Below are 12,794 nucleotides of genomic sequence, written 5' to 3' on the forward strand. Positions count from 1 at the left end.
AGTATTTATTATTTATTAATATTTACTGGACACAATTTCTAACATTTGTGTCAGAAAAGAGGAATTTATAATTATTAAAATATATTCTCTATTTGAAGACCCAATGAGAAGTAGAGTGATTTATTATTTATTAATATTTAGTGGACACAATTTCTTTCATTAGTGTCATAAAAAGGAATCTACAATTATTAACTCATTTGTCTATCTGAAGACCAACTAACTTTTGCACAGAGACCAACCCTAAGGGCACAATTGTTGGTTATGTGTCACTGCAGGTAGGACTTTAAAACCAAAAACCATATCACCAAGTATAAAAAACAAACCTGCAAGAAAATAACAATCCAAAAAGCAATTCAAAAAGATACGAATCTAACAAACGTTCATTGCACTTGGAAATGATCCTTTGTAAATCTAAAACATGCCACTTAGTACTATGGTGTAGTGGTATTCTTCTTTACTTGTAAGTGAGAGATCTGAGGTTCAGCTTTCGGAAAAACAAATTTGAACAACATTATTGCTAACTTATTTTTAGACTAAAATATTGCACGCTAATAAACAGCTTCATACCATTATTTACCACAATTTTATAAATTTTAATTATTGGTGTGCTAGTGGAGGTAAAGAAAAACGAGAGAGAACATATAGTGCCTTTGACAAATAATTTTTATAGACACAAAATATTTTTTGTGCCCATTTTCAGTAAAAAAGTTGTCATGTGATCCCACTCGACACGATTTCCATGCCCATTACTGTTTTGTGTCTGTTTTTTTTAACATTGGGCACAATAGATGGTGCCCTCTATGGAATGAGAATTGTTTAAGCTTTTTGGTGGTCAAACTGACACAAAATTCTCAATTGTGCCCTTTATTTTGTACCCAAAGCTCATTTTTCTTGTAGTGAATAACATTTCAAGAGCGACAAATTCCACCAAATACATCCCCCACGTTCCATTTATACAACACGGCGTGCAAAGTTTGTATAAGCAACAATACGAGGAGGGCAGAGACAGAGGCTATCATGCAACAAAATTGTTCTAGGACAATTATGACTATTGTGAATTGGTAATACTATCAATGCATATGTTACATGATCTTCAAACTCGCTACAGCATGACTATTTTTTTTTTTTTTTTTTTTAATATCCTTTATGTCAACTTCATCTATTTTTGTGTTAAGTTGAGATGATAAACTTAAAATTCATCCCACAACCTAAAAAATGGAAAGAAAAAAAAAGGAGGTGGATGTACAAAATCCTTGATATGCCCTCTATATTTAACAGAAAAATAAATTAAGTTAACGGATATAATTGAAGTACCACATGAGATTGAGTTTGAGAACCACAGTAATAAAAAATATAAAAAAGAAAAACCTATTCTAGAACGAAAGTAAAATTCGTAACAACAATGCTGTATATATCTGGAAAATAGTTCAAGCAGATTAAGATGTTAGCACAAAGTCATTTATCTAGTTTATTAAACAAATAACGAGGACAACAATGCCGTTTTCTCTTTTTTGAAATTCATAAACAACAAAATTGAGATTTCTTGGTGCTTCCTCTATCCCTCGGGACCAACAAGGGGTAGTACAGGAATATTCACCTATTGTCGACTACGCCTTTCGGCCTGATCTTAGGTCCTGACTCACCCTTAGTGGACGAACCTTGTGGAGGACCCTTAGGTTTTCGGGCCATTGAATTCTCACCAATGTTTGTGTTACTCAAGCTGACATTCTCGCTTCCGCTTCGTCCACCTTTGATTGCCATTTTTCTTAGCTTCGGGAATTCATCAAACCCTCCGAAAAAGAACATATAGTGCAGCTACCATATTCTCCGTTCGTATAAGAGCTTATTTAATCGACGTTATAACATCTTTCTACAAAGAAAAAAAAGAATAGAAAGAAGGGCCTTTACACCCATGGCAAAATCCGACATGGATTAGAATACGTTTCAGCCTCACCTTATATAAAAAGCTATAGGCCACGGTCACTGTTGCCACTGTTCCAACCACTGCAGCAGCTGTGAGAACATTGTTTTGCTTCCAGTTCCTGATCAAGCTTGACAGCTTCCCTAAGGCATCCGTCCTGGCACACGCCTCTGTGGTTTCTTGGGGCTCCTCGATTTTCTTCTTTTCTTCTCCATTTGGAAGCTCCCGGTCATTAATTTCTTCAGCTTCATTAGAAGATGCTCCCATTTGGCTCCTGTAAGGAATGAAATTGAATTTCGTGTTCAGCTATTTAAAGATTCAACTCTATGTTTTGTCAATAGCAATGAGTAAGATCAGGTATGATCGAGCTTAATAAACAAACCACAACAACATTACAAATCAGAAACATATACATGGTAATGCAGTTATATTCAATCCTCGATGTTAATGTAACTCTATATCAATTAATCTATCATACAAGACTATACATAATCAGCAATTGAAAAATATGACAGCACAAGCTTCCGTCCGGTGAAATTTTCATCCAAAGGCAGTAGGCAAAACCAAAAACGTACAAACCTCCAATGTGGTTCTATAATCTCTCCTTTCCCAATATGTTGATCAAGCAATTTCGGCACATCATCAAGAATGACGACAGGATACCTGCAATTAATAATACATAATATTCAAACTCTTTTATATATCCCAACCCGATAAATTTAAAATTGTTATGATCCGGATATTACCAATGGCATGTCATGCTTCCATCTGAATCTGGGATGTAGATACTGAGTTTTCTAGCATACTTGTGGCCAATGTGATAGCAAGCAGTAACAAGTACCTGATTCGTCAATCCTCGCAGCTCAGCCTCCTCTTTGAACTTATCAATGAGAACACGTGCATGATAACGATTCATTTCATTTCGACTCATATGTGCGCATACAAGTACATGGGGGCTAGTCAATGGCTCTTGCACTCCAGAAGCCCATGGTTTGTGATTCACAAGGACATCATCAACAAAGTTGTCCACATCCGACTCTTTTAAGCCCCTTTGATTAAGAAACGAAACAATCCCAGAATCAGAAAAAGGAATTTACAAGAAATAAATACCTAACACTCTTTAATTCCTTGTAAGGCAAGGAATTAGTCGTAAATTGAGTCATTAAATTCAATTTCTAGAACTAATTTCAAAAGCTAACACATATCTAATTGTCAATTTAGGTCAGTAAATTCAACATAATCTCGTAATCAAAGGTGAAGTCGAAACATAAATTACTTTAGTCTAAACTAGGAAAATAAATTGCATTGCTCATGTTGGTTCACTATTTAAAATTACGTATTTCGTATTCGTAGTTTCAACGCTTATATATTTGCAGCGTATAAATTTTTCGATAAGTAAAATGATGAAAACGCCCTTAATGAACTAAACGGAATTTTCGGGGACGTATTTGATCCTTTCATAATTTTTCAGATTTCTTTACATATTTGGATAGTATGTATTGATACAAACGCGTGACCGCAAACGAATTGCAATTTGGACCTATAACGAATGAGTTATTAATGTTTAAAGTCGGGGGCATTTTAGTAAATTTAACCTTCAATTCCAAAAGGCTCTAGCAAAATCTGGCGCGAAAGTGACACGTGGACGGCTGAGATGAAAAGAAAAGAAGAGAAAGGAGAGAGGAAAGGGAAGATGCGCCCAATCAGGAAAGAGAAGAAGGTAAAACTGGTCACCACAGTGCAGAAGAAGGAGATTTCCCTGTACTTTGCAGAAAGCTAAAGGTTTGAAGATGCGTAATGCTGCCGTTGCTACCACGGGAGTTGGCTACTTACAATTGCAGGGGAAGAGACTCTTACTGCGGTCTGGAGTCTGAAGCTTGGATTATACACGGGTACCTTTTACATAATTGTGTGTGTAAGTATAGCTTGATAAAACAAAGAGCAGCATATAGCTTGATATGTAGATGGTGCAAGTGAACCAATGTGGTAGGATAGGCAAACATGAATTGATAATTCCTATATTCGCAATGCAGAAGGAGCTACTTTAGGTTTTATTGTTTAATTTGATTATTTATCAGACGCTGATCAATTCTCCAATATTTTGGTTAAAGGCCTAAACTGAAAGATTCAGGAATATGTATGCCTTAAGTGTGAGAAAAGGTTGCAACTGTACCTTCCTTTTCCTCTTTAGTTATCTGGGTGCTCATTTTGATACCCATGAAAGCACCTCCAAGCAGCCTGGAAGATGAGATGAAGATTTAAGACTTTTTTTATGTTATAGTATTAATGGCTATCTTCAAGCCATCAGATAGGAAGGCACCGCCTGACCTTTTTCTTGTACCTAGCAGGAAAGAAATAGCGACAAGGGGAAGAGGATAAACTTAATATTTACGGGAATAATTTACCTGAGAGACTCTCCGTTTCCTTTCCGTTGAGTAATAGGGCAGATGGAGAGAAAAGTGGAAAGAAAAGGGATACGAAAGAGATGATGAAAGATGACAGATGAGAGTTAAGGAGAGATAGCAAGTCTTGAGACTTAAATTAAGATGGAAAAGGGAGCTGCTGTACTGATGGCACCATCGGTACAACAAGCAGGTAGTTATAGTGGCCTAATTAGTGCTTTTTTTTTTTTTTTCAAATTGAAGGAAAGCTATTGGCTGGTTCTTTTACGGTTAAGAAATAAGATCTATGAACCCAAGGAATGATTTTTGCACATACCTTGGTGGGTTCATTCCACAGATGAGTTCCTTATACTCGTCATCCATGTCATATGAAAATCTCATGCTAACTTCTTCAGAAAGCCATCAAAAAAATGAAAAATAAAATTAGACAAACAAGTTGGAAGAGAATATAAAAGAACTAATTAGAGAGAACATAACCATTGTAACCAATCGGGAAATATGCTTTTAAATTCAAGAAAAAAACATTTAAGAGAAATTGAAAAAAGAAAAAAAAAACATCATTTCAATTATTTTTTCAGTCTTACAATTGGGATTACACAAGAAATATAAATAAAACCCCCAACTTTTTCAGAAACTACAACTATTTTTACAAATTTTTATCACCCAAAGTTGAAAAATGAAAATTAAGAACCAAAGCAAAAGCATGCAGACAACAGAATAAAAGAACAGAACACGGGAGAACCGAAACGTTAAAAACAGAACATAGCCATTTTAAAGACCAAAAATCTCAGAAAAACAGTATATTAGCACTCCCTGCAGTACCCCAAAATCAGAAAATTAGAAAAATTGAGTTTGATAACATTGTACCTTAAGCCTCTAAATTCCGAGTCAAAGGAAAATTAATACGATATTTGCAACAAATAATCAGAAGATAAAAACTCAAATTCATAAAGCATTTGTCCAAAGTATTTATTAGAGAAACTTACATATGGATGAAGGTGTTGATCTCTTGTATCATGTTGCGAATATAATAGGTTCTTAGCATTCAATGTAAGAGTAATAAGAACATATGCAGCGGAACAGAATAATCACAGTACCAAATTAATCACTAACCTGATGAAGACATTTCTTTCTGAAACTAAGGATCTTCTGCAGCTCTTCTCACTGAATGCAATGGCTCAATGAATGGGATATGAGTTTTCTTTGTTTGCGTGATTGAGAGAGCGCAGGGACCCTTTGTTTTTATATCGTATGCGATGATGATTGATCAGGATTCTTCCCGTTATGCAATCCTAATCAATCTAACCTTATCACCGACAAAACCTCACATTCACATCCATTACAAGTGTTCCAACACTATCGTGACTGTCATTGCTGAAACCTCTCTTATACAAAATCCTTATCAGCTTACAACTTTAGTTAATTCTAATCTCTTATATCCTCACGTTTCCAAACCAAAGTGAATCAAGTGTTCAGCTCTCATTAGAACTTACATTCTCCCACTAGAGCTAACACTTGATTCAACGGCAGCTGGCCTTATGTGAAGCTATTCTTAAATGGCCACGAGATCAGTACCAACTTGAATCACGAATACAAGTTCAGGTCATTAATTAGTATTCATGAAGAACTAAAGGGTAGCATGTTCAATTTGTCGAACGATATCCCCATAATTACATTCACAAAACTAACTAACACATTGAACTCCCACAAGATGCAAATTTTGTGTAAAATGTGTCTGTAGATGTATAGTTTGTCACATCCTGCACTTAGTCCCCTTAAGAATCGACAGATCAATTCATCTTAATGTTTCATATTGAAACCCTTTGGTTGTTTATCCTACTGACAATCATCATATTGTCAAAACCATTATGCATAACAAGTATGCACGTATTGTCATAATTAAAGCTGTGCATCTAGAGGGAAAACTTTGAAACAACCTCACAGCTTTAAGACTTCAGTAGTGGGGAAACCTTATCAATGAAGAAAACTTTATTAATACTTACTCATAAATACCAGTCATGTGAACTAGTGACTGATAACAAAACACGTTCAAAATTTTCCTTGCTCCCACTAATTAACATCATCAAAGCTAGCTAACAGACCCATCTTTGCAACATGCTTCTTGAAAACCACAACTGGAACTGCTTTGTTTAAAGGATCTGCAATCATAGAACCGGTCTCTAAGTAATCAATCTTCACCAATCCTGCCATTACTTTCTCTCGAGCAATCAAATATTTGATATCTAAATTCCTTGTTGCAGACGATCTTTTATTATTCTTGCTGAAGAAAATAGCTGCATTATTATCACAATAAATTTGAATTGGTCTCGAAATAGAATCCACTACACTAAGCCCTGCAATGAAATTTTTCAACCATATAGCTTGATTGACAGTTTCACAACATGAGAGATATTCAGCCACCATGGTAGAGGCTGCCACTGTTGCCTGCTTCACACTTCTCCACGAAACTGCACCACATGCCATAGTGAAAACATAACCCGAAGTAGACTTAAGGTCATCTGGACATCCGGCAAAATCTGAATCACTATACCCTTCTAACACAAGCTCATCAGTTTTCCTGTAAATAAGCATATGTTCCTTGGTTCTTTGAAGGTACCTCAATACCCTCTTGGCTGCATTCCAGTGAGCCTCCCCTGCGTCTGATTGGAACCTCCCAAGAACACTGATAGTGAAAGCAAGATCAGGTCTTGTGCACACTTGTGCATACATCAAGCTTCCAACAAGAGAGGCATATGGTTTGCCTTCCATGTTTCTTCTTTCCAACTCACTCTTGGGACACTGCTCTTTGCTTAATTTGTCACCCTTTGAAATTGGCATTTCAGTAGTGCCACAAGAAGCCATGTTGAACCTTTTTAAAACCTTGTCGATGTAGCCCTTTTGTGATAACCCCAGTAATCCATTCTTCCTATCTCTTTTGATTTCAATACCAAGAACATACGAAGCTTCTCCAAGATCTTTCATTTCAAAGTTTTGTTGCAGCAATTTCTTGGTTTCATCCAATAAGCTAGCTGTGTTTGTTGCAAGTAGTATGTCATCCACATAAAGGACCAGTATTATGAAGCTACTCCCACTGATCCTCAAGTATATGCAGTTATCCGAAGGATTCTCAACAAAACCATTCTCTTTAACAATTCTATGAAATTTGAGATACCATTGTCTCGATGCTTGTTTTAACCTATATATTGACTTTTTCAATCTACAAACTGAATTTTCATTCCCCTCTTCTATAAATCCCTCTGGTTGCTTCATGTAGATGCATTCTTCCAAGTCACCATTTAAGAATGTCGTCTTGACGTCCATTTGGTGCAAGATTAGATCAAAATGTGCAACGATAGCCATAATAACTCTAAATGCATCTTTTGTTGAAACAGGACTGAAGGTCTCCTTATAATCCATTCCCTCTCTCTGAGTAAACCCTTTTGCCACAAGTCTCGCTTTGTGCCTCTCTACGTTTCCCTTCGAATCTCTTTTGGTCTTGAATACCCATTTGCAGCCTATTGGCTTCATGTCTTCTGTTTTCTCTACAAGCTCCCAGACTTCGTTATTTTTCATCGACCCCAGTTCACTTTCCATTGCTTCTATCCATTTGGCAGCATTCAAACTTGAGACTGCTTCTTTAAAACTTTTGGGATCATCAAATTCTGACAGATCAATATCGTTGGCTGCAGCTTCAGTCATGTATATAAAATCTTCTAAGGCGGTTGATTTCCTTACCCTAGTTGATTTCCTCAGGACCACGGGTTGGTTTTCAACTATACCACCATTTTGCCCTTGCTGTGTTTGCATGTTTAGTGCTTCGGTGTCCATAGATTCATTGACACCATTGATATTAACATCATTATCAATCGGTGGTGTGGCTCCCACATTGTTTCCTTGCTCATAATTCATGTTCCCTTCAACTTCATTTGTGTCATCATGCATGTGCATTGGAAATTCAATTGCTTCCGTGTCATTATGCATGTGCATTGGAATTTCACTTGCTTCCGTGTCATTATGCATGTGCATTGGAATTTCACTTGCCATTGTTGGTGTCTCGAGATAAGAAGTCTTTGCATGCTCTATAGTAGTGTCAGTGTCTCTTTCCTCTTCAAACACAAAATCATTGTCATTTGTCCCAGAATCAACATCCAAATTATGCTCCATAAATACTGCTTTCTGTGTCTCGACAATTTTAGGACCTTGATTGCTAGAACAGTAGAATCTAAACCCTTTTGATCTCTCGGCATAACCAATAAAGTAACAACTAGTTGTCTTGGGATCAAGTTTAACACTACCAGGATTGTAAATTTTGGCTTCTGCTTTACATCCCCAGACGTGTAAATGATTCAAGCTCGGTCTCCTGCCAGTCCATAATTCAAATGGAGTGTTTTCAACTGCTTTTGAAGGCACTCTATTCAACAAATAATTTGCAGTTTTTACTGCATCTCCCCATAAATATTTGGGCAAGTGAACCCTACAAATCATGCTTCTTACCATATCCATTAGGGTTCTATTCCTTCTTTCTGCAACCCCATTTTGCTCGGGTGTACCTGGGGTGGTGTATTGAGCAACTATTCCATTGTCTTGTAAATACAAGGCAAATGGCCCTGGATGCCTGCCATTTTGTGTATATCTGCCATAGTATTCTCCACCTCTATCAGACCTTACGATCTTAATTTTCTTTTCCAATTGATTTTCAACTTCAGTTTTGTAAATTTTAAACACTTCCAAGGCTTTAGATTTTTCTGGGATCAAATATATGTAGCAGTATCTAGAATAATCGTCAATGAAAGTAATAAAATATTTATTTCCTTCGATTGTTTGTGTAGGGAATGGACCACATATGTCTGTATGGATTATTTCTAGGAGCTGCTTACTCCTAGTTGATCCCTCTTTACGTCTATTAACCATTTTCCCCTTGACACATTCAATGCAAAAATCAAAATCATTGAAATTCAATGGAGGCAATATGTTATTTTTAACCAAAAGTTCCATTCTTTGTTTTGATATGTGGCCAAGCCTCCTATGCCAAAGATTTGAAGAATTTTTCGAGTTTTTGACTTCTTTTTCAACATTAAAAACACTTTCAATCAAATTGGTTTTGAATTTAAACATACCATCACATAGGAATCCAGTGCCAATATGAGAAGATTTATAAAAAACATTGAAGCCAATATTATTCAAAGTAAAATAAAATCCCAATAATACTAACTTAGAAACGGAAACTAATTTCCTTCTCATGGAAGGTACATAGACTACATTTTCTAGCTCCAAGCAAAACCCAAAATCTAATTTTAATCTAACAGTCCCTAGTGCCTTGACTTCAACTCTTCTTCCATTGCCAACTGAAACCTTGACTTCATCCTTATTTGGTGTTCTCTTTGTTATGAAGTCCTGCAATGAATTTGTGACGTGAATGGAAGAGCCGGAATCAAGCCACCAAGCACTGCTAGGTGTATCAATCAAATTCGATTCAAAACAAGCAAAAACATTTGAAAAATTATTTTTACCTTTCTTTGCCTCTTGTTTGGCAAGCCATGACTTGTACTTAAGACAATTTCTCTTCATATGGCCTGTCTTTTTGCAAAAATAACACTTAAAAATTGATGAGTTATTAACTTTGAAGGTCTTTTTAGAGGGAGGAATATTTCTGGCAGAATTCCTTTTGATAGTATCCAGGTTGTTGTTATTGGTATTCTTTGCATAACCTTGAACAAAATACACCGACTCACCCTTTTCCTTTTCAGCCCTGTCCTTCTTAATCCTCACTTCCTCACCCACACATATAGATATTAATTCATTGACATCCCACTTTGCTTGCAGTGCATTATAGGATACTTTCAACTGAGTATAAGAACTAGGCAAGGAATTCATGATGACATGGACCAAAAATGTTTCAGAAATAGGTACCTCGAGTATTCTAAGCTTCCCTGCAATGTCCATAACCTTGAGAATGTACTCACGGACACTCCCTTCACCATCGTATCTGATAGTTGTCAGCAAGTTCATCAAGTTCCCAGTTTCTGTTTTTCCAGATTCTTTGTACTTCTCTTCGATCGATTTCATGAACTCCTTTGCATTAGTTGCTTCTGGAAAGCCTTCACGAACTACATCAGTCATGGACCTTTTGATTATCATGAGGCATATTCTGTTTGACTTCTCCCACTTTTCATGCTTGGATCTTTGGATCGAAGTGCATCCTTCATTTGGCGTTGGTGGTTCTTCAGTTCTTAGCGCCAAATCCATATCCATGACACCCAAAAGTATCTCTAAATCCTGTTTCCACTTCTTATAGTTGACACCCGTGAGAGGTTCAACTGTGTTGAGATTCATGGAACTTGGGTTCATGGCTGTATTCATATAGAATGAAAGTATTAATCTTTAATCCCCATCTTTATTTCACAGACTTAACAATTTTGTATTGAGAAGCATGCAAGCAATTCTCTTAATCATACCACCTTCATATCCAACGTATGAGTTTTCTGTAGTCGTGAATAAAAACCTTTATGATTTGTAAACCTGACTGGATTCACACGTTGATATATGAAGTGTTATGCCACTTCGAATCCAAGACATAAACAACTGAACTTCTTTAGATGATCAGTGTCAATGTTTTGAATCCTAGTGCCATTACTGATGTACATATATATATATTGGTATTGATAACACCTTCGTCAACACAGACAGCTTTAGCTGTCATGTGTTCACAGACAGCCTTCTCTGTATATATATATATCAGTTCTTTAATCTGCAACACAAAACAATTCTTGATGCTTTCTTCTTAGGGTTAATTGGTATGTGAAAGCTCTGATACCAAATGTAAGAGTAATAAGAACATATGCAGCGGAACAGAATAATCACAGTACCAAATTAATCACTAACCTGAAAAAGACATATCTTTCTGAAACTAAGGATCTTCTGCAGCTCTTCTCACTGAATGCAATGGCTCAATGAATGGGATATGAGTTTTCTTTGTTTGCATGATTGAGAGAGCGCAGGGACCCTTTGTTTTTATACCGTATGCGATGATGATTGATCAGGATTCTTCCCGTTATGCAATCCTAATCAATCTAACCTTATCACCGACAAAACTTCACATTCACATCCATTACAAGTGTTCCAACACTATCGTGACTGTCATTGCTGAAACCTCTCTTATACAAAATCCTTATCAGCTTACAACTTTAGTTAATTCTAATCTCTTATATCCTCACGTTTCCAAACCAAAGTGAATCAAGTGTTCAGCTCTCATTAGAACTTACATTCAAATGATTTTCATGCACACTTCAGAAAATCCGACTATAAAATTGCACAGAAAAATTAAAAAAAATGTACAATGATAAATCCAATCTATAGCACAATAAAGAATAAAGAAAAGGTCACTTATTATAAATCACTTGCTTTGCTTATGTTTGAACAACTCCGGGAATCGACGGTTTCTATATCCTGCAAATTCGGCTATAATTTATCTTTATATACGGCTATAATTTATCGATAGGAGTCGGAGCTATATTTTCCATTTGCCCTGGTCAGACGAAGCATAAATTTTCTAATTTCTCTTTCATTCCTTTTTCGTTATTCCCTATATTCTCTACTCTAATTTAAACACCAGATTCATCCAAAAACATAATTTTTTAATCATTATTTCCTATTTTCTACGCTCTAAGTTAAACACCAGATTTACTCAAGAACAGAAAATAAGCAAAAATAAGTGGAAAAAAAGAAAAAGAAAAAGAAAAAAAGAAGAAGAACGACATACCTGAAGTAGAACCAGCGCGAAAATGGCAACACAAACCTAGGAAAAACGAATAACACAAAACAGACATTGACTGGGCACCACATGTCATTAAAAAATAAATAAATAAATAAAAATTAATTTAAAAAGTATTTTAAAAAAAAAAAAAAAACCCAGAACGCACTTCTTTATCCCCACCCGACACCCTCCATCCCCTCCATCCCCTCCACCTTCCATCCCCTTCGTCTTCTCCACCCCCTTCTCCCATCCCCCATCACCCACCCCTTGCCCACCCGAGCAACCCTTTGTAGTTCAATTTACTAATGAGCTCGACTCGCTTCGCGACCTCTGCAATTCTCACCCTGCGACCTCATTAACGGCCTTTTGGATTCTCACATCCGCGATCTCTCTCTTCTTGTTCAACTCTCCCAATCTATTTCTTCCTGATGATTGTTATTTTACAAACCAAACTAATTAAATTGAACTACACATCAAATACCAATTTTATGTAGCAATCTCCCTTACGAGACTCCATGGAAGTTCCCGATATTTAACATAAAATGTTTCTATTTGTTTCTCAGAATGAAAATCATAAAGCAATTTTCGCCAGCTTCTTCTTGAAGATGAAAGACTTGTGTGACGGCATCTTCGGTGGGGTTGGAGATGGGGGATGGGAGAAGGGGGTGCTCGGGTGGAGAAGACGAAAGGGGTGGAGTGTTGGAGGGTGTGGAGGGTG

At 36.5% G+C, this 12,794-nt stretch overlaps 2 protein-coding genes across 5 annotated transcripts; both read right to left on the reverse strand.

Annotated features, from left to right (window-relative positions):
* Nucleotides 1–1,396: 1,396 nt before the first annotated feature.
* On the reverse strand, nucleotides 1,397–5,366 carry LOC103956650. Of its 4 annotated transcripts, XM_048577839.1 has the most exons (6): nucleotides 4,640–5,366; nucleotides 4,095–4,159; nucleotides 3,517–3,817; nucleotides 2,668–2,970; nucleotides 2,501–2,584; nucleotides 1,397–2,195 (listed from the first exon to the last, which is right to left on the reverse strand). In XM_048577839.1, the coding sequence occupies exons 4-6, from the start codon at nucleotides 2,850–2,852 to the stop codon at nucleotides 1,871–1,873; spliced, it is 594 nt and encodes a 197-aa protein (XP_048433796.1). In that variant the 5' UTR covers nucleotides 2,853–2,970; nucleotides 3,517–3,817; nucleotides 4,095–4,159; nucleotides 4,640–5,366; the 3' UTR covers nucleotides 1,397–1,870. The 4 variants fall into 4 exon arrangements, with proteins under 4 accessions (XP_048433796.1, XP_048433794.1, XP_048433795.1 ...); XM_048577837.1 differs by lacking the exons at nucleotides 3,517–3,817; nucleotides 4,095–4,159 and having other exon boundaries at nucleotides 1,397–1,870; nucleotides 1,955–2,195; XM_048577838.1 differs by lacking the exon at nucleotides 3,517–3,817.
* Nucleotides 5,367–9,871: 4,505 nt separating this feature from the next.
* Nucleotides 9,872–10,671, reverse strand: LOC103943896. The gene is made up of 2 exons (XM_009354272.2): nucleotides 10,032–10,671; nucleotides 9,872–9,900 (listed from the first exon to the last, which is right to left on the reverse strand). The coding sequence occupies exons 1-2, from the start codon at nucleotides 10,669–10,671 to the stop codon at nucleotides 9,872–9,874; spliced, it is 669 nt and encodes a 222-aa protein (XP_009352547.2).
* Nucleotides 10,672–12,794: the final 2,123 nt, after the last annotated feature.

Source organism: the organism of the source record quoted next, unplaced genomic scaffold (genome assembly GCF_019419815.1).
Source record: "Pyrus x bretschneideri cultivar Hongxiangsu unplaced genomic scaffold, Pyrus_bretschneideri_v1 Contig12, whole genome shotgun sequence".
In the NCBI taxonomy this organism is placed as follows: Eukaryota; Viridiplantae; Streptophyta; class Magnoliopsida; order Rosales; family Rosaceae; genus Pyrus; species Pyrus x bretschneideri.

What these genes read in the sequence shown, in the direction of transcription:
- LOC103956650 (XM_048577836.1), bottom strand. Translation starts at nt 4,704, where the DNA reads ATGAGATTTTCATATGACATGGATGACGAGTATAAGGAACTCATCTGT. An exon ending in GGAAGCATGACATGCCATTG is followed by an intron (nt 2,585 to 2,667) that starts GTAATATCCGGA and finishes TATTAATTGCAG; the next exon opens with GTATCCTGTCGTCATTCTTG. An exon ending in ATTATAGAACCACATTGGAG is followed by an intron (nt 2,196 to 2,500) that starts GTTTGTACGTTT and finishes CATTCCTTACAG; the next exon opens with GAGCCAAATGGGAGCATCTT.
- LOC103943896 (XM_009354272.2), bottom strand. Translation starts at nt 10,671, where the DNA reads ATGAACCCAAGTTCCATGAATCTCAACACAGTTGAACCTCTCACGGGT. An exon ending in GTCGGTGTATTTTGTTCAAG is followed by an intron (nt 9,901 to 10,031) that starts GTTATGCAAAGA and finishes TTTTGCAAAAAG; the next exon opens with ACAGGCCATATGAAGAGAAA.